Raw genomic sequence first — 21,458 nt, forward strand, 5'->3', positions numbered from 1 at the left:
AAAACATATAACCGCAGCTTAGCAGCTTTAAAAAAGTAAACATAAAATTGGTTAGGAACGTTTGTGACAAGTCCATTTCAGTGTGCTCTCATCCTCTTCGGGTTTCTTTCTCGGCCAGCAATCAACCGAAGCACCTGAACATAACATACAAAAAATCAGCTCCGGGTCTAAATTAAATGTTTTTTTCTGAAAAATAATAGCCTATTAAATGCTAGTGTTCTCATCTGTTTAATGTGACTTCTGTTTCTGAAGCTCGCTGCAGATCTTCCCTATGTCGGGGCTGTAAGATGTGACTTTGATCTTCAGACAGGACTGGGTATGTTGTGCACTTTACATTACAGCAATGTTCCTTTAAGTATTGTTCTGTACCCAGCTATGGGTGATTCAACGTCATGTGACTATGTGAATCAACGTTGAATTAGGTTTTGATTTTGAAAGGTGAATTAACGTTGATATCGCGACGTTGTTCCAACATCTTACTCTTCAACATGGGTGAATTAAGGTCTTACAGTCACTGTTGAATATGTGTTGAATTTGAAAGGTGAATCAACTTTGAAATCCCAACTTTGTTTCAACGGCTTACTTTTCAACATGGGTAAATTAAGGTCTTTGAGTCAACTTTGCATCACTGTTGGAACTGCAACTTTGTTTCAACTTCTTACTTTTCAATCATGTAGCCACAGAGAACAAAGGCGTGAACTTTTTACAATTTTATTTTACATTAGAATCTAGATGCACATGTAGGCCTACAACAGCAGTGAATGGGGTTGCAGCACTGACAACTGTGCAAATAGCAACAACATCAATCCAACAATAATGTGAAAAATAAGTGTTTGTGGCACTGGCATGCACACACACAAACACATTTTGTGACATACTTCTAAACAGCAATGCTACAGAAAAAGGCATTCACAGTCAATCTGCCGGCTGGTAACAGCTTTTATCTTTCTAAACATACAACCTCTGCAGCACAATACGACCCAGGATGTAGCCTATGTTAAAATGCGAAAGCAAAACCAACTTGCAAGCTAAACAATATATTAACCTTACAATCTACAAGTAGCGGCAAAAGTTGGACAACAAGGGAATGACTGGCACATTGCTCAGTTTGTATATAAGTAGATACTAGCTACGTCCAGCTAGTGCGAGACAAACATTACACACGGTGCAACGCAACAAATTTTCCAAAGAAACTACGGTGTCCATAATACGACATCCTCGGATGTCCATGAAAGGAAATTTGAATCTCATTCTTTGTGCAAGCGCAAAATAAGGATTTGTGATCAATAAAAATAAGTTATTGCAAAGATATATAAAGCCTAAACCTTGTTGGGCCACTTTTTACACATATTGTGCATTTAAGGGCTATAAGGCAGGTTGAAGACATCATGTTGACGTTGTTGTACATCAACGTACAGATTTTCAACAGAATTTCAACATTGATTTATAAGTATTTTATCAACCTTTTTCAACCATTGAGCATTCAATATTGTTTCAAGGTTGAAACGACGACTGACATTAATCCAACTATATTTCAAAGTTGAAGGTCGGTCGTGTGCCAGCTGGGTAGTTTCGATAAAGCCAGTATTTTTACGTTGAACCGTACACGTTAGTGTCAATTCTTAAACAGGACTGTAAATACCTTTTGTGTCGGCTGAGTGTTTTCGCTGAGTCACTGTACTCTGTCCCGACCTTTCTCTTTCTGCTTCATGATAACGAGCCATCTGCAAAAAAATACTGCAGAATACAATGAATGCCACTCAAGTCAGCTTCAAGTATTCCAGATTTAAACTTGCCTGTTGGTCTCCCTCAGGTGTACTGTTCTCCCTCCGGCACTGTCAGACAATAGGTCACATCCTTCTACAGTATGACAACAGTAGTTAGTTCAACACAATTAATCTCACTTTCAGCACACATATGCCCTTTTTACGTTCCACTTGAATGACAGGTCCATATAGTGTGTAGCTCTTTTTACAACAATGGATGCCTTTTCCAACAGGTGACAGTTCCTCGAGATGTTCTTTTTATCTGGGGAGACAGCCTCATTAATTAGACATTTTTGCAGACAGTGATCAGTTATTAGTAGCAGGTTCTTGTTGTATTAAATAATATATATTTTCAGGATATTTAAAATTGCAGTTACAATAGTTTAATCATAATTAGCTAACAACTGACCATAATTCTCGAGTATTTTTCACACAAGGCTCTTTTGAGTTATAATGAAATAGCCTACATTTTGACTTGCATACTCATATGTATGCTTTAAGATTTTGGTCTGTGTTTGGAGTGCTTTTTACTGAATTTCTTGCTTTGACAGTATGTGTCCTCACTAATATGTGTGTGTGAGTGAGAGAGAGAGAGTGAGCGGTGGGGGGGCTCGTCTGAGCCTGTGCTGTTCTATAAATAGCTTTGTGGTGCTGTGTCGGTTGTGTGTGTAACATGTGCAGAAAACTGCTCTTGGCTCTCTCACTCTCATGCAGTCAAGAAAGCCACTTTTAAAACGTTTTTTTTTGCATTAATTAAAAGTGAGCCAGATAAGTGAGCTGTTAAAATTGTTCCCTGACCCCTCTCAACAAGGCGATCGAGCAAGCTCCAGGAGTATGTTTGTCTACCGGCTAAGAACATTTATAAAGCAATACATTACATTAAATTACATTTCAGAGTAAGAGAGGCTAAAAAAGCATCATGTGATGTACAGGGTAAGGGAGTTCGTCCAGACGCCTATGAGATGTTTTAAATGCCAGAGTTTTGGGCATGTGGCTAAGATGTGAAAGGGGCAGCGACGGTGTGCTAGGTGTGGGGGGGACCATGAATATGGGGAGTGTGGGGAGGGGGGGGGGCCAAAGTGCTGTAACTGGAGGAATTCATAGTGTTGCGTATTGGGGCTGTGCTGTGATGAAGAGGGAGGTGGAAGTGCAACAGATTAGGGTGAGGGAAAAAGTATCTTATGCTGTGTCGGTTCAGAAGGCCAGACAGGACAAGCGGGTTGAGGAGCGTGGGCCCAGTCAGAGGCAAGTGGGTTGAGGAGCGTGGGCCCAGTCAGAGGCAAGTGACTGTGGAGGTGGAGCAGGTGGTGAATGAGCTTGAAAGAATTGAAGGGCAGAACGGTGGGAATGTAGTGTGGTGTGGGGACTTTAATGCACATAATACATTGTGGGGGAGTGAGAGGACGGATGTTAATGGCCAGGTCATTGAGGAACTGTTAGAGGTGAGGAATTTGGTCTGTTTAAATGATGGAGGTGGGACGAGGATAGATGTCGTCACAGGAAAGGAATCGTCGTTAGATCTGACACTGGTGTCTCATACTCTTGCTGAGCGTTGTGATTGGAGGGTGTATCAGGAGGGTACCGTATAGTGACCATTATCCGGTGTTCTGCACGCTCCTACTGGATGCTTCTGTGCCTGAGGAGGATAGGGGTGGGAGATGGGTGTTTTGGAAAGCTGACTGGGGGAAGTTTCAGGAAGTGAGTGATGTCCATCTGAATAGGGTTGATGGGGCTGGGACTATAGAGGCTCTGGATGAGGGGATAAAGGCAGGTCTTAGGGCAGCGGCGCTGAGCTCCATCCCTAAGAGTAGGGGCAGTATGAAGAGGAAGGCTATGCCATGGTGGGATGATAGGTGTAAGGAAGCAGTGAAGACTAGAAATAAGGCTTTTAGGCTCCTGAAGAGGTTACATGCTTTTCAGCAGCTGATACAGTATAAGAGGGATCAGGCCGTGGTGCGGCGCACTATTAGGCAGGCTAAGAGGGCGTACTGGAGGACGTTCTGTGGGTCAATAGGGAACACTCCCCCTGTAGGAGAGGTGTGGGGTATGATCAGGATGATGGGTGGGGACAGGTGGGCGTGGAGTTATCCGGTACTGATAAGTGGGAATGACATAGCCGTTACTAATAGAGATAAGGCTGAGTTGCTGGTTAATGCTTTTGTTAGAGTTCACAGTGATGATAATTTGTCGGAGGAGGGTAGGAGGGGCAAGGAGGTAACAAAATCGGCACACGCAGGGGTACTGAGAAGGCGGGAGGATACTGGAGATGTGCTGAGTGCTCCATTCACATTGGGGGAGTTGCAAAGGGCACTGGCTAAAGCTGGTATGACTGCCCCGGGGAAGGATGACATATGTTATGTGATGATAAAGCACTTAAGTACCGGTGGTCTGAACAAATTGTTGTTGCTGTATAATAAGGTGTGGGGGGGGGGTAGTCTACCTGTTAGTTGGAAAGAGGCGGTTATTGTTCCTATTGGAAAGCCTGGGAAAGATGCTAGCATACCGATGAACTATAGGCCAATTGCTTTAACTTCGCAAATATGTAAACTGATGGAACGGATGGTGAATGAACGACTGATGTATTGGTTAGAGAGACAGGAGATCTTTGCAGGGTGTCAGAGTGGGTTTAGGAAGGGGAGGGGTACATTAGATTCAGTGGTGTGTTTAGAGGATGAGGTGAGGAAAGCGAAAGTTAATAAAGGAACTGTAGCTGCAATTTTCTTTGATGTCGAACAAGCGTGTGACATGCTGTGGAGGGAGGGGTTGCTGATAAAGTTGCATGCCATGGGGATTGGGGGGAGGGTCTTTAATTGGGTGATGGACTTTTTAGATGGGAGAACCATTCAGGTGAAGGTAGGCTCGGACATGTCCAATAAGTTTGTGGTAGGAAATGGGACGCCGCAAGGGAGTGTGATTAGTCCAATTTTGTTCACTGTTATGATAAATGATATCTTTGGTGGTGTGGCGATGGATGTGGGCAGATCATTGTTTGCGGATGATGGGGCTTTGTGGAAACGGGGGAGGAATGTGAACCATGTAGTGCATAAACTGCAGGACAGTGTACATCAAGTTGAGAGGTGGGGGGAGGCATGGGGTTTTACATTTTCTGTCGAAAAGTCCAAAGTCATGTTCTTTACACGAAAGAGGATTGGGGGAGATGCGGTCGTTAAGCTCTATGGGCGTGCTCTGGAGAGGGTGGAATCTATTAGATTCTTGGGGGTTCAGTTTGATCCGGGATTGACATGGAGGAGCCACGTTACTCTTTTGGTAGATAAGTGCAAGAAAGTTTTGAATGTGATGAGGTGCCTTGTAGGTTTGTATTGGGGAGCCGATGTGGCCTCCTTGAAATATATTTATGTTGCTCTGATTAGGTCACGGCCGGATAATGGGAGTGTGGTATATGGCTCTGCGGCGAGAACAGTGTTAGGGAGGTTGGATGTGATCCAGGCCCGGGCTCCCAGAACGGTGTTAGGGAGGTTGGATGTGATCCAGGCACGGGCTCTCAGATTGTGTATAGGGGCTCTCAGATTGTGTATAGGGGCTCTCAGATTGTGTATAGGGGCTCTCAGATTGTGTATAGATTGTGTATAGGGTCTCCTGTGTGTGCCATACAAGTCGAGGCAGGCGAGATGCCGCTGGAGTTACGGAGGAAGCAGCTCAAAGTGAATCTGAGGGGGCATGGAGACAAGCATCCCACCAAATCGGTGTTACAGGCCTGCTGGGAAAGGGGGGGCACTGTTAAGGCTAGTTTCGGCTGGATGGGAGATGCAGCAGCGAGGGACCTGGGGGTGTATGGGCTGGAGTTCAGCCCGACGGTGGTGTGGCCAGCGACCCCTGTGTGGGTTCTGGAACCAATGGAGGTGGACTTCACATTGTTACGGGTTAAAGCAAGGCATGCCAATGCAGATTTGGTGTCTGAGTTTTATAGGTATACTGACAGTAAATATGCTGAGTGTGTGCAGGTGTTTACGGATGGTTCCAAAGACCCGCTGTCTGGACGACTGGTTCTGCAGTTGTAGTCCCTAGTCAGGAGGTTTCTATAGGTCAACGGACGTCTATGTTCTTGAGTGTTTTTACGGTTGAGTTGTATAACATTTGGCTGGCGTTGGAGTGGGTTGAGCGGGCCCAGCCTCCTAGGGCTCTGATCTGCACTGACTCTGCTGCAGGGTTATGCAGCCTTCAGTTAGGAACGTCCAGTACTCGCCAGGACCTGCTGTCCCAAATTATGGAGGGGCATTCCCGAGTGCGGAAATTGGGTACGGTGGTTTCCTTCCTGTGGGTTCCTGCGCATGTGGGCATTCTGGGGAATGACAGAGTGGACAAGCTGGTCAAACTTGCAGTTCTCTCTGCACGTTATTGGGAAACATCCTACTGGACACTGTGAGGTGTGTCTGGTTCCGGAAACTGTGGGTCATGTACTCGTGCGCTGTAGGAAATATGTATCTGAGAGGACGGTTATGATGGGGGGAATGGGAAGGACTGGGCTGGTGGGCTCAGGGGTACAGGGAATACTGGAGTGTGGTAGTGGTGGGCGAGGCAGGAAGTATCTGGTGGGGTTTCTAAAGGAAACCGGCCTGATGGGGAGAGTCTGAGGGACCGGATCCTGTAGAGGTTTTTAGCGCCAGTAGATGGCGGTAATGCAACTTTTAGGATGCCAACCGCCGTTAAACCCCACAGAAGAAGAAGAAGAAGAAGAAGAAGAAGAAGAAGAAGAAGAAGAAGAAGAGCCGAGCTAGCTACCTTTTGCAAGTGAGCTCTCGTCAACAGGAGTGTTAGTCCAGTGAACTGGTGTCTTGAAGATAATCAGGTGAGTGATGCAGAGTCAGTAACGTTAGGTGATATATACTTTATAAAGAAATGACAAACCGACTCTTTGTTAGCTAACGTTACTCTTCTTAGATAACGTAGGAAATTAGCCTATTACTAGGCTAGCTAACTTAGCTTACACACAACTGTCAAACACGATTGAAAACTAATCAGAAAGTGCACCACCGCTATAGTTTCCCTGAATGAAGTGGGCTCAATGCGAATTGTGAAAGGTACTTCCATCACAAGCAGCACACAGGTCATTTATCTAAGAGATCACAGTTCATGGTCTATTGGAGAATTGGAGTGATGCGCATGCGTCAGGCTGTCATTCACGGTGTCTCCATCTCTTGGCCAAGTAATTGCTTCACATTGTGCTGTGTGGAGGCCATAGAAAATATAATACTGTATGTTGTATGCCTCGTGTTTTGTGGAGCTGTCTGGGCGGCTGTGGCTCAAGAAGTAGAGGGAATCGTATAAAACAAGTTTAAAAGCGCAGTATAAGTGCAGTCCATTTACCATCCTTTGATCTTGTCTTTCAGCAGGTAATGGTGGTGAATCTGTGCCTGCCCCATTTTCAAACCACTGTCCAGTGCAACAAGGTATGAAACAATTCAGACACATCTGGCTGTACCCTGTTCCAAGCAGGGCAGCACATGTCCCAGCGTTTGTGTGTGCACGTGCTGGGTGTCTGTGTGTCTGTATTGTGTTAGTCTCACATAGCCAGACCTATCTCTACACTTCGTTTACGCTGTGCCAGCGCCGGAGACAGGTCTGGCTGGACATATTACCATTCTGCAATGGGGGGGGGGGGACGCAGTATTTCTTTAAACCAATCACAGTCGTCTTGGGCGGAGCCAGCCCCGGACGCAGCAAACGTTGTAAGCATATTCATTGTATATCTTTGCAACCATCCACCGAAAGAACCAAGCATGCCTGCCTTATCACACGATCCAACTCCTCGTCCAAACTGAACCATTTTCAGCGTGTGTGTTGCTAGCTCGCCTCGGAGGGTGTTGTTTCACGTAGTGAAGGGGCCTGAAAACGGTAACACGCAGGTAAGGGGAGGAGTCTGGATCCAATCTCATTGGTGCCGAGAGAATCTCTTGGCCGAATCTGATTAATCTGATTGAGCAGTGTAACAACGAATGACAAGGTTTATTGCCAAAACCTACATCCGTTGAGTCAGACTAGTATTGTGTGAACTTGAGTCGTGATCAGATCAGTATTAAGAATGCTGAATGACAGCAGGATGGAGGAGAGGGTCAAGGTGGTGTGTGTGCGTGTGTGTGTGCGCGTGTGTGTGTGTGTGGGCGGGGGGGGGGGGGGGGGGTTGAGTCACAGCTGATCTTTGTTCTCAGCGAGGTTGTTCTCATTGATCCTCATACTGGGATGGCAGTGCTCCTCGCTGAACCATCTCTTCTTCCCCTCCTCCTCCTCTTCACTCTTCTAAGGGCGGCCGTGGCTCAGGCGGTAGAGAGGGTAGAGCGTCCAATGATCATAGGGTCGGCGGTTTGAATCCCAGCTCCTCCTGTCCACATGTGGGCAAGACACTGAACCCCAAATTGTTCCCAATGAGCATGCTAGCACCTTGCATGGCAGCTGCCGCCCTTGGTGTGTGAATGTGTGTGTGAATGATTGAGAGGCCATTTTTAAGTGCTTTGGATAAAAGCGCTATATATAAGTGCAGTCCATTTACTATTTACCTTTTTCTTCTCCTCTACTCCTTTCCTTCTCCTGTCTTTCTTCTACCACTTCACCTCTGGACCTTAATCTCAACCCCTCCCACCCTTCTTCTGTAGTTGTGTGCCGACGGCTATGACGTCACCAACCTCCTGTCAGCTGACCCTGCCGTTCGGAGGCGGGGCTTCAAGCTGGAGTACTTCCTGCGTCCCCCCGTGCAGGTGAGCTGATGTTCTAGTGACTAGTCTATATGCTCTATCAAATAACTTCAACTTGCTCCTGACCAATACAGGCCCTGGGAATATGGCCCATTACATACTTTGCACGCAATATACGTACAATTGGTACATATTACTTTGACTTAACTTTGTGCCTTGAAATTTGCCCACATCCGTCGCAGTCCATAAAGCAGCCTTCGTCCACAGCCGTCGTAACTCGCACAGGTGACGTAATTTCCGCTGCACGCAGGATTGTGGGTCCTATTGAAAACTAACATCGTAATTAGATAACATTTTCTGACTGGGAATTAGAGATAATGAAATGAAAATATTTTCGGTTGCTGTAGCTAAGTAATGTAGCCACAGTTAGTCTGTCTTCTGATGTTAGTAACTGTTGCTGTAGGGAGATGACCAGCCCTTAACTCCAGTTAACAGAGGCACATTATCAGACACCCTCATACCTGCTTAGCATGCAGTTGAAAAGAGAAATATCATATGTGAGCTTGCCAATGTGTCAAAAGTAGCCATAACCAGCAATGACTGGACAAGTATCACACAGGATCACTATATTACAGTAACAGTCCACTATGTAAATGAAGACCAACAGAGACAGACACATCGAGCCAGGCAGTTTATGACTACCAAAGTGGTATTGTAGTATCGATTATCGAGTATTGTTAAGTATCAGTACCGATAAGCGGTATCGATACCGGTATCGATAAAATCTTAACGATACCCATCCTTACTCCTGTCCTCCGTTTTTTTTTTTTTTTGAGTCACCAGCCGCCACTGGTATTGAGACACACTACGTTCTTTTTTGGCATACTATATAGTATGAATTCAGAACGAGGCCTCAGTCTCTGGCTATCTCTGTCTAACCTGTCTCAGTCTGACTACAGTATCTCTGTCTGACTCGATCTTTGTCTGACTATCACTGTCTGACTATCTCTGTCTTGACCTGTCTCTGTCTGACTCGATCTTTGTCTGACTCTATCTCTGACCTATCTCTCTTTCTGTCTATCTCTATCTGACCCATCTCTGTCTATCTCTGTCTGACCCATCTCTGTCTATCTCTGTCTGACCCATCTCTGTCTATCTCTGTCTGACCCATCTCTGTCTCTGTCTGACCCATCTCTGTCTCTGTCTATCTCTGTCTGACCCATCTCTGTCTGTCTCTGTCCGACTCTCTCTGACCTGTCTCTGTCTGACTCTCTGTCTGACCTGTCTCTCTCTCTGACCTGTCTCTGTCTGACTCTCTGTCTGACCTGTCTCTCTCTCTGACCTGTCTCTGTCTGACTCTCTGTCTGACCTGTCTCTCTCTCTGACCTGTCTCTCTGCCTGACCTGTCTCTCTGTCTGGTCCCAGGTGACTCTGCAGTTTGGCTTCCAGGTGGAGGTGTGCAGGGTGGACGTGGAGCTGTGGCCCTTGGGGGCCTGTAAGAGGCTGGAGATCAGCACCAGCTCGGACCCGCTGCTGCCCCACACACACAGCCCAGAGAAGGGTCCCACACCTGGGCTCAGACAGGGCCAGCGCCTGGCCCAGGGGAAGGCTGAGAAGCAGGACCAGCAGGGCCCAAAACAATTACCTCCACAGAAAAGTGCTAAAACGGATCAGTCCAAGGGTCACCAGTGTGGTCTCCAGCCCCAGCAGTGGGACCAGCACGACCAGAGCCATTACCGGGACCAGAGCCATCACCGGGACCAGAGCCATCACCGGGACCAGAGCCATCACCGGGACCAGAGCCATCACCGGGACCAGAGCCATCACCGGGACCAGAGCCATCACCGGGACCAGCGGTGGACCCAGCACGCTCAGGGCCAGACGGACACAGACAGCGGCCAGGCTGAGTTCAAACTGGTTGGCCGCTGTGAGCTGAGGGACGACACCGCAGTCTCCTTCTCCCAGCCCCGCCCTCGCCCCCGCCCTCCCTTCTCCCGCCCCCCTCCCCCCCCGCCGGCGGGCTGCAGGGAGGAGGAGCTGTGGAGCAGGGGCCCGCTGGCGCTGGGCTCCGTGACGCAGCTCCGCGTGACCGTGCCGTTCAGCGGAGCTGCCTCCGCGCTGGGGCTCAAGGCGCTGGTGGTGTGGGGGCTCCCCGCTCGCTGCTGCCCCCCAGAGGAGGTGGAGAGGGTGAGCAGAGTCCACCAGGCTAGTCTGAGACCAGCACCTGGGCCTAGCCACCCAGCCTCGCCCGCCAGTCCACCAGCACAGCCACTCTCAACAGCAGCAGCTAGGTACGGGTTTCAGTTGGTTATTCAGGCCTTGTCCACACGAACACGGGTATTTTTGAAACCAGGTATTTTTCTACGCGGTTCTGTCACTGAAACCAGACTTTTTGGAAAACTCTGTCCGGGATGAACATTTCTAAAAACTCCACTTTCAGTGTTGTCGTGTGAACAAGAAAACCAGAGTTTTGGCTTGTTTTTATGTCACTGTAACCTCCTGTTTACATAAAATGCCATAATGAGAACCGTGTGGACTCAACCACACAACTGCAGCTCTTGGTTACCAAAATGCTGTTTTCTCCTGGTGAATAAAAAAATAAAAATAATCAAAAGTGTGGAGTGGAGCAGAAGTCCGAGAGTGAATGTGACGGCAAGCAGCCTATTTGATGTGCGTGTTACATCCTTGTTACCCTGGCACCATCCAACAGAATGAGGATGTGGATGGAGAATTATTTTTTTTTATGGAGGAAAATCCCCGGTTTCAAAAAACCCTGTGTATGTGTGGACAAGGCATTCATCTCTGCTTTACTGAGTCCCACGAGCTTTCCAAGGGAGACTTACTCTCAAATACTTACTGTAAAATACAGCAAAATGTATTTATCAACCGCTTGCTATAATTTATTTTCTGCTTCTCTTCTTCACTCTGCTCTCTGATTCCCAGCCTTTCAGACGTCCCAGAGGAATTCCTTGACCCCCTGACCCAGGAAGTGATGTCACTGCCCATGCTGCTGCCGAGCGGCGCCTCGGTGGACAACGCCACCCTGGAGGAGTACCAGCGGAGGGAGGCGTCCTGGGGCCGCCCCCCCAAAGACCCTTTCACCGGCGTCCCCTTCACCCCGGACTCCCGCCCGCTCCCCAACCCGCACCTGAAGAGTCGCATCGACCGCTTCCTGCTCCGGGCGGGGCCAGGGGTCAGGGAGGGCGTGGCAGGGAGGGGGACCGAGGGTGACGGTCCCCGCCCCTCCAGACTTGTAGCCCGGAGCTCGGAGGAGACTGGGTCAGGAGGCGTCCACCCCGGTGATGCGTTCGCCCTGGAATCAGCCGGCCACATGAGGGCGCTGTGTGGAAATACAGTGACGACGACAGCGGCGGCGGTGGTGACCCAACAGGAAACCCCCGGAGCGGGCAGGACCGCGCAGAGCCAGAGCAAGGCAGCTGGGACCGGACCCATCAGGATGGAGAACGGGAGTGATGGCATCACTACAAACCTCCGTCCTGAGGGGGCAGACGAGGAGGAGGAGGGAGCACGCACCCAGGAGCAAGGCCCTAAACTGGGGTTCGGGAGGAAGCGAGACCTGGGTGATGATAGAGACGCTACCCAGTCCAAGGCAGCCTCAGGCAGAGCTGTTCACCGTGATCAAAAACAGCCCGAACCCAAAAGGGCCAGAACAGACATTAGTCCTGCTCACTCACCAGGTGAGTAGTAGTAGTTCACCTCAGAAAGGTCGGCCTGGTCTCTACCACCCACATGTGCTAGGGCTCCCATGAACTCCTCCTCTCTAGCTGAATCCCAAATCGCGCACTTAGGCGAAAGTGCAGAACACTCGCGGCCTTGTGGCCTTACATGTCCACAAGGGCTCAGGGTCCCAAAACGGAATTGCTAGGTCCACAAGTGCGCCACTGCCGGCATTTTGTGCACTTTAACCGCACTTACCGAAAGTCCGCAATTTCGCGGACTTGGGAGCAGAAAATACCCACAGTCCACCGCGTCTCATGTGACACGGTGCTTGAGTGCATCCGAGTCATGATCCGAGTGCATCACACATAAATTATGACATTTGCCAATAACACAACATTGATCTTGAAATCCACTTGCTGCAAACATATCCCACCCAACATAATTTTTAAATTATTATTAAATTAAAACAGACGTCAGTCGGTCAATTTGCAGAGCCGAGCTGAGGAGCGCGTCAGAGCAGCCTCTGCCTCGGAGGGACGCAGCAGCCAATGAAAACAAAGTGGGAGGGGCATTGTGCTAAACTGGCTTGGGAATCGTTGGCGCGCAGCTGGAAGTGCTGTCCCATTTAATTCACGGCCCTGCACTCTCTGGCCCTTCCAGCTGACGTCATTTAAGTGCTAAGGCCTCAGGCCGCAAGTGCGAGGGGCCTCAAGGGTGGTTTGCGCACTCAGATTGGGATTCAGCTTCTGTGTGTGTGTGTGTGTGTGTGTTTCCCACCAGGGCCCGGCGGGAGCTCCCACGAGCAGCGTCTGTCGGCCAGTCTGGACCAGGCCCTCCTCTCAGCCCTGCAGGGCCTCCCCTCCTTCACCTCGCGGCCCGCCCCTGAGCGCCCCCCACACCCCTCCCCAGGTACGATACCCCCGCCCCCAGGTACGACACCCACACGGGCCCGTATTGTCTTTGAAATCGAGAGTTTAACATGTTTTTGAATGATATTTCAAGATGCCCACCCACATCCATTGTATGACCAAAACGGTGATAGAGCAATTTTCAACTTTCTCGAAAATGCTAGCTTTGTCAACGTTTTGATCTGAACCATTGTATATGATCACAAGTAACCTTAAAACAGGGCTAAACATGCATTTTCCCTTTACTACTCCTTTAATGTGCTATTTTTTCCTTGTTTTACCATTTCCATGCCTCGTACTTGAACAAACTCCTCCTACAGATTTCATCCGATCAACTTCATATTCGGTCAGCTTCATCTTAAGACCTTTGTGATCAAAAGTTATTAAACAAAATTCACAAAACACCCTTGCCGTGGTGCCCCGCCAAATTTTGACATTTTGCCATAAAACAGGAAGTCCTCATAACTCCTCCATACATTATCCAATTTGTCTGATATTTCTCACGCTTCATGAAGGTTCTGTCCTGAACACATCTATGTGTCAGTATTGCGTCATACTTATAGCGCCACCTATTGGTGAAACAGGAAGTCCTCAAAACTCCTACATACATTATCCGATTTGCACCAAATTGCTGACGCTTCATGAAGGTCGCATTCTGAACACATCTATGCATCGGTATTGAGTCACACTTACAGCGCCACCTACTGGTGAAACAGGAAGTACTCATAACTCCTACATACTAGGGCATTAACGACTTCAGATTTTTTCAGGTCGACTTATCTATCAATAAAGTCGAAGTCGAGTCGACAAGTCGTGTGATGACATCATCACACTTACACAGCGGAAGAATAGCCTAGCCTATATAGATACAGCAAGAACAACAACAACAACAAAACACCATAACATAATGGCCTTGGGGGTATTCCACAAAGCACCATAACATAATGGCCTGGGGGGTATTCCACACAACACCATAACATAATGGCCTGGGGGGTATTCCACACAACACCATAACATAATGGCCTGGGGGGTATTCCACACAACACCATAACATAATGGCCTGGGGGGTATTCCACACAACACCATAACATAATGACCTGGGGGGTATTCCACACAACACCATAACATAATGGCCTGGGGGGTATTCCACAAAGCTGACTAACTGAGGAAGCCTGACGTCTGCAATGAGTAAAACCTGGAAACTCTTCAAATCTGGAACATGGACTGAAGAAAAAAATCGCTTTCCAGGTTTTACTTTGTGCAGAAGTCAGGCTTACTTAGTTAGCCAGCTTTGTGTAATACCCCCCTGAAGTAGTCTAAGTCAGCAATGTGTACATTTGTCACAGCATTCGCGTAGCTCACGTTAGCTCACGTAAGGAGGAGTAATTATGGCCCGTGTGGATTTACTAACTGAGAAGACAAACCTGACGAACATCGCTATCGCTTTCACATGTGCAAATTGAATTTACGAACTGAGCAGACAATCGTCGCTACTTGTCCACATGTGGTATTGCGAACGTAGCGAACTAAGCAAACACTCGTGAGGAATGTCGCCGCTGTCATCATCAGAAGGTCATTTAAGCTGCTAGTTGTCTTGTTAGCTCCGATATGACTAGCCAGCATAGTCTCTCCCTGTCAGTTGAATTGCTGCACTCCACATACTACATAATGGAAAGATCAGCAGCATGCAGCAACGTAGTTAGCGTAGCTAACGTAGTGTATCAGCGCAAGAACTCTCATGAGTCTGGCATTGAGACTATCTCAGGTACAGAAACAGAGAGAGAGAGGGGAAAAAAAACAGGACAAGTCGACTTTTCTGTTAATGTCCTACATACGTTATCCGATTTACTCCATATTGCTCATGCTTGATGAAGGTCGCATCTTGAATACATCTGTAAGTCAGTATTGCGTCATACCTACAGCGCCACCTTCTGGTGAAACAGGAAGTACTCATAACTCCTACATACGTTATCCGATTTACACTAAATTGCTCAGGGTTGATGAAGGTCGCCTCCTGAACACATCTGTGCGTCAGCATTGAGTCATACAGTACTTGTAGCGCCACCTACTGCTTACAGGAAGTCCTCATAACTCCTACATACATTATCCGATTTACCCCAAATTGCTCACGCTTGATGAAGGTCGCGTCCTGAACACATCTGTAGGTCAGTATTGAGTCCTACTTATAGCGCCGCCTACAGGTCAAGCAGGAAGTCATCATAACTCCTACATACATTGTCTGATTTACACAACATTTCTCACGCTTCATCAAGGTACCGTCCTGAACACATCTATGCATCGGTATTGAGTCACGCTTAGAGCGCCACCTACTGGTGACAGGAAGTTTCTCTCAGTACTGGACACCGAAAGAGCACACCCTTTAACGGCGCCGCACCCCAACATGCGTGGGGTGCGAGGGCCCGCTCACTGCTGCGAGGGTCCGCTCACCCTAGCTTTGTATTGTTACTTTTAGAAGGAAGCATTGCTTCTTTTCTATGCACTGACTTGATTTTGTATTTCATTCATAGTTCATTAAAACTTAATTCATAGTTCATCATTAAAAACTTTGAAATTGTTATTCTAGCTTCTTGATTTGATACTTGATTGATACTATCAAAGTGCACCAGATTGATGCATTTAGATCCCCCCTTCCCCTGCCCTGCTCTCTAAAAAAGATTTCAGGCACATGATTTTTTCCTGCTTCAAGCCCTGCCCCCGCCCCCGAGCACACACCCCCCCTCTCCCAGGTCCGATACCCCCACGGCCCCGCTGTCACGTACTTCGTTACACACAGTCTGTTTGACATACATTTTGTTGAATGGGGCTGATTCAAACCATCCCCAAACATGATTGCCTACTTCGAATAATCATCTTGGAAGTGCCACTGTAATCACTTTCTATTGTGCCGTCACTGAATCAAATCTCCCACGGTTACGCTGTAATTCCGTCTGTGTCCAGAGTAGTTTGGTCGAACCTCTGGCTGGGGCATGCTGTAACTATGGTAACAAGTCCATACCAGTGGCAAGTGTGGGCCCCCGATGCCGCTGGCGCTCATTCAAAGCACCGCCACTGTTGGGGATGCGCACGATTAACCTACTCGAGGAACCGACTGGTGACCTGCTAGTCGGCAAAGACAATACTAACCGGTTGACCTGAATCTCACATACAAAATATTGGCCACAGTTCATTTTTAGACTAGTCGGTTAGTCGGGTTTTGATCAGACTAGGTTAGTCAACCATAAAATAACTAGAAATTTCCAGTAGTAACCAATTTCCCTAGTGCTTCACATGGAAGTGAGGGGGTGATATTTGTTCATGGTCGTTCTCTCATTGGCTGTCTCCCTCAGGTGAGGACAGGTGTGGAGTCTGCTGCTGCTCTCTCTCCGCCTACTCCCGCGTCTCTCCTGTGTACCGCCTGCCTTGCGGCCACTTCCTCTGCCGCCCCTGCCTGCACAGGAAGTCAAGCCCACCAAGCTCGGTTGCCCCTAAACCTTCCTTCCTGTGTCCCACCTGCCAGTGTCCCGCCCCCACCAGTGACATCACACGCATGCATCACTGACCCAACACACATGTGCAGGAAATCGCTCTACTGAACACTCGAGCTTTGACATGTAGGGTGCAATGTTCAGATAGACGTGCGCTGTGAACATACGTGTACAGATGTCTATACATGTGAGCAGTTAATAACATGGACCAGGGACCATACAAATAACAAGACACAACCATTCGTGAGCTCTTGATAAACAGACCGTCTCAGCCTCCTGTGTAGGGCTGGCCCTGACCTCATTAAAGATGTTCTAGAGAAATGCACTATAAACTGTGTCTGTTGTTGGTCTTAAGTCTAACCACTGTCTAAGACTCTACTCCTCTGGCAGTGTAAACCAACCACTCCACATTTCTCTCTCTCTCTCTCTCCCTATTTCCCTCTCTATCTCTCTCTCTCCATCTCCCTCTCTCTCTCTCTCTCCCCCCCTCTATCTCTCTCCCTCTCCCTCCCTCCCTCCCTCTCTCTTTCTGTGGAGGAAGGGGCTGTAGCCTCTTGGGTCTCCAACTATTGTACAGAGAAGAGTAGAACCATGTTTGGAGTGGAGAGCCACGGAGAAAGGTTGAGGGAGAGAGCGGTCAGGGAGGCGGAGAGAGAGAGGGAAGGGAAGGAGCAAAACCGCTGAGTCACTGAGGAGGAGAGAACAGAAACCACTCACACACGTCCACAGTGGGGGTTGCCATGACAATACTTACGATGTTGACATCTGGACCCTGTTTTCTATGTAGGCTAATAAGCGTTATGACGGAGGACGATGCAGACACACACCCCCCAGAGGCCAGACACACCCACACCAGGGTTACATACGGAGGAGTCAGGATCAACTAAACATTGTGTTTGGGATAGACTGTATGTGCAGATATAGGTCAGTTATATAGAGCTACGTATGTACAGACTGAGGGGGAATGAAAACATGACTGAAGCAGAGGCTGTCGAACACTAGGACTGAAGGGTGCTGTTCTGTGTGGTGAACGGTTGGTCATGCCACGGATACAAACATTGCCTACAACTTACAAACCTTTCAGAAATCCATAATCAACGTACATGTACAGTCAACCAGTGCTTTTTTTCCATGTTATTTTATTTTTACACATTTCTTTTTTATGTGTTTGTTTTTTTACCTTTATTTCACCATTGAAACCAGGTTTCATTTTTAATGGAGCCCTTAACAAAATAAAATACAAATACAGAATTCAAAAACACCATACACATTGTTCAAATACAAACAAAAACATTGTTACACATTAAATACAATAAACATAAAAAATTATGAATTGCTAAAACACATAAACAACATTATTTAAAACATGCACACTCTTCAACCTCAATTTCCTATAACATGCCTTCATTGCCGGCCATACATACCCCTGAGCTGTTCTGTTGGTCCGTGCCAGCAGACTATCTGCAGAGCGATCGTTGCACATTTCAACATGTTTACACTCATCAGGAGGATCTGTTTCCAGTCACACTCTGGAGGTCAGCAGAGACTGCGCCTTTGTACTTCTGTGCAATCTAACTGCCTCTTTTCCTTGGCTGTTTACAAGTTAATCAGCCACGTAATAACAGTTCAGAAGTAGGACAAGCCTCTGCGTGCGTTTATCCAGAGCATGAACATTAAAACGCTCATTTGCATGAACACTTGAAATCCAAAGGTGCCTATCAGATATGACCCACGCTTGTTTTGTTACTTCTGTCCTCATTTCAGTGGTCTCCAGGGTGTCTCTGTCTGATGATGTCATGTCTGTGTGGCGGTAAGTCTTCTCATCTCCATCTCTACCAGACAGTTGCCACATCAGTGAAGGTTTCCTTTAAGTGTCCCTGCCATTTATAATCTTATTCTTCATAATTATGCTACTTTTCATACGTTCCTTTTACTATTTCTCTTTGTGTGTTATGTTGGCCCTCTTTGAAGTGTGTTTGATGATATGTACAGTAAAAGGCATTTTAACATAAATCCAATGTTGCTTGTTTTGTTTTGAATTAATTTTGTTTGTTTGCCTTGAATAATTCATAAACATGCCATATTAGAGTGGTGCGGTCTTGAATATGGCCCACATATCTCTTGCTGCCAGGTAGACTAGGCTAGGCTGCAGCTTGCGTCAACCTCCCTCTCTCGCCCTCCATCTGTGTGTGTGTGTGTGTGTGTTTGCGTGTGTATTTGTAAAGGTGTGTGGAGCATGCAGGCATAGGTGTCGACTGTGTATTAACACTGACGTCAAATAACGTGTGACAAACCCTTATAAGTGAGGTTGGTCTCAGATGTCACTGTCAGTCATCCTAGTAGCAGAGAAGAGGACAACAGCAGTCTGTCACCAGGTTAGCCTCACCATGCCTCACTGCTCACTCCCACTGCGCCTTCTAGGACTCCTAGCGCTCTCCTCCGCATGCTACATTCAGAACTGTCCTCGCGGAGGAAAACGAGCTCTTCAGGAGACGACGCTCAGACAGGTACGGTGGATACATCTCTTTTACTTCTTTTTCTGACACAGTTAAAGATTTTTTTCAGGTTCCAGTTGTTACTGAGATCTTTACTTTGCATTTTGACGCATCATCACTGTGTTCTTTTGTAAATGGACAAACCGCTTCCCCTAAGGAGAGGTTTGAGTCCTGATGTGCTTGACCATCTCAAACTGAGATCATCTCATCTCAAACTGAGACCATCTCAAACTGACCATCTCATCTCAAACTGACCATCTCATCTCAAACTGAGACCATCTCAAACTGACCATCTCATCTCAAACTGACCATCTCATCTCAAACTGAGACCATCTCAAACTGACCATCTCATCTCAAACTGACCATCTCATCTCAAACTGACCATCTCATCTCAAACTGAGAGCATCTCATCTCAAACAGACTCTCAGAGACCACCTCATCTCAAACTGAGACTCAGAGACCATCTCATCTCAAACTGAGACTCACAGACCATCTCATCTCAAACTCAGATCCTCTCATCTCAAACTGAGACTCTTAGAGACCATCTCATCTCAAACTCAGATCATCTCAAACTCAGACCATCTCATCTCAAAATCAAACCACCTCATCTCAAACTCAAACCGTCTCATCTCATCAGCTATAGAGATACAGTAGGCTACGGAAGGTTAGATAAATCCTACAATATTGTCTTCCATCTCTGAAGAATAATTAGGCTATCTCATTAGTAGTTCATGTGTCTTTTCAGTGACAGTATTGTAATGTATAGAAATGGTCATTAGAGTCATGTTACAGGATCCTACCATCTACTCACCCAGAGAAGAGTCCAGTCCTTCTGTACTGTAAAAGGAAGAGAAGCAAAGCTGCACTCTATCACTCAAAAAAATGGGTGCTACTGTATATAGAACCATTTGTAAAACTATAAGAACCATCTGAAAAAAGGTTCAGAAAATAACACCTTTAGGTCCGAAAGAATAATAAGAATAAGAAGCGTCTATCTAGTCACCTTTCTTTCAGTGTGTTCCTCTACCATTAAAATCATTCTATACAGAATACTGTTTTAAAAAGTGTAAAGAGGAAGTCCTATCAACGGTGTGGTCTCTCCCCCTCCAGTGCATGCCATGTGGCCCCGGGGACCAGGGCCGCTGCTTCGGCCCCAGGATTTGCTGTGGGGAGGGGCTGGGCTGCCGGGTGGGCTCCCCGGAGACGGCACCTTGCCTGGGGGAGAGCTTCCTGGCCAGCCCCTGCCAGCCAGGGGGGAGACCCTGTGGACCGGAGTGGGGGCACTGCGCTGCACCGGGGGTCTGCTGTGACGCAGGTACATATTAGAGGCTGAACGTAGATCTCTGGTAACCTGAAGGGTGAGAATGTTGGTCACACACTGAGGTCACTTCTGTCTGTCTATTACTCTGTATATCTACAGTATGTTGTTCTGTCTGCATATGTGTCTAACTCTTCCCCTCCCTATCTGTGGGCAGAGAGCTGTACTCTAGACTCCGACTGCCAGGGGGAGGGTCACCTCCTGGCCGCTGCCCCGGCCTCCTCCCTGGCCTCCTCCCTGGCCTCCTCCCCAGGAGAACTGCTGCTGCGCCTGCTGCATCTGGCCACCAGGGGGCAGAGTGGATACTGACGCCACACAGATTGAGTCACGTAGAGTAGACCCCCCCCCCCCCCCCCACATCCCAAATTACCAACAATCTGCTACTCTGACTCCAACACCTCATGTTTCTGGATAGTAAAAGGAGCCCCGTGGTCCCCTGGTGGAGCATACTGGCGACGGTGATTGTGCCTCAAGCTACTCACTATTTATGCCGTTGCTCACACCTAAGCCAGACCTTTGAAAATGTTTTGCCCCAAGGAAGGGCAACGGTATCAGTAGTGTCAGATAGCAGTATCATTTATCAGTATTATTAAGAGGGGGGTTCAGCATAGGACTATATGTACAAAATGATACGTACAGGTGTGCGCCTACTGTAAAGATATTTCGCTCTTTTATTCTACTGTAATGGATAGCAGCCCATAAACATATATATTCATATATATATTGACATATATATATATGGATAATAGGATAGGATAAAACAAATCAAGTTGTGTAAATATGTTGTTGACTTGTATTGACATTTTATGCTGCGGTTTGTCCTCATTGATATCTAAAAGTGCAGAGATTGACAATCAACAATGAGTCACAAGTCCTTGAAAGTCATTGCTGTTTTCCTATGTTGTACAGAAATAAATTGCTGCCAACCAAATATGCTGCTTGTAGTGTTTTTTTTCTCTTCATCTTCTAGTCCTCTTAATGACATGTTTTTGTAATGTCACCTGGCACATCGAATCTCACCCACCACATTGCAAAGTGATTTACGGAATGGATGTTATTATCTTGTCCCAAGCCTCTTCTCTAAATTTATCATACCCAGTCTAGGGTGTGTGTGTGTGTGTGTGTGTGTGTGTGTGTGTGTGTGTGTGTGTGTGTGTG

General features: G+C 47.4%; 2 protein-coding genes across 2 annotated transcripts; both read left to right on the forward strand.

Moving 5' to 3' along the window:
- The first annotated feature begins 6,525 nt into the window (after positions 1-6,525).
- ubox5 (U-box domain containing 5) lies at positions 6,526-16,694 on the forward strand. The gene is made up of 7 exons (XM_084457361.1): positions 6,526-6,573; positions 7,118-7,174; positions 8,375-8,476; positions 9,839-10,704; positions 11,357-12,111; positions 12,875-13,003; positions 16,350-16,694. Exons 2-7 carry the CDS (start codon positions 7,121-7,123, stop codon positions 16,559-16,561), a joined length of 2,118 nt encoding a protein of 705 aa, XP_084313487.1. The 5' UTR covers positions 6,526-6,573; positions 7,118-7,120; the 3' UTR covers positions 16,562-16,694.
- Positions 16,695-18,874: 2,180 nt separating this feature from the next.
- Positions 18,875-20,609, forward strand: LOC311324406 (vasotocin-neurophysin VT 1-like; the record flags this gene model as incomplete). Its single annotated transcript, XM_084456865.1, has 3 exons — positions 18,875-18,994; positions 20,093-20,297; positions 20,458-20,609. The coding sequence occupies 3 exons, from the start codon at positions 18,875-18,877 to the stop codon at positions 20,607-20,609; spliced, it is 477 nt and encodes a 158-aa protein (XP_084312991.1).
- Positions 20,610-21,458: the final 849 nt, after the last annotated feature.

Source organism: Borostomias antarcticus, assembly GCF_949987555.1.
Source record: "Borostomias antarcticus genome assembly, chromosome: 23".
NCBI classification, from domain to species: domain Eukaryota; kingdom Metazoa; phylum Chordata; class Actinopteri; order Stomiiformes; family Stomiidae; genus Borostomias; species Borostomias antarcticus.

What these genes read in the sequence shown, in the direction of transcription:
- ubox5 (XM_084457361.1), top strand. Translation starts at nt 7,121, where the DNA reads ATGGTGGTGAATCTGTGCCTGCCCCATTTTCAAACCACTGTCCAGTGC. An exon ending in CTCTCAACAGCAGCAGCTAG is followed by an intron (nt 10,705 to 11,356) that starts GTACGGGTTTCA and finishes TCTGATTCCCAG; the next exon opens with CCTTTCAGACGTCCCAGAGG. An exon ending in TAGTCCTGCTCACTCACCAG is followed by an intron (nt 12,112 to 12,874) that starts GTGAGTAGTAGT and finishes GTTTCCCACCAG; the next exon opens with GGCCCGGCGGGAGCTCCCAC.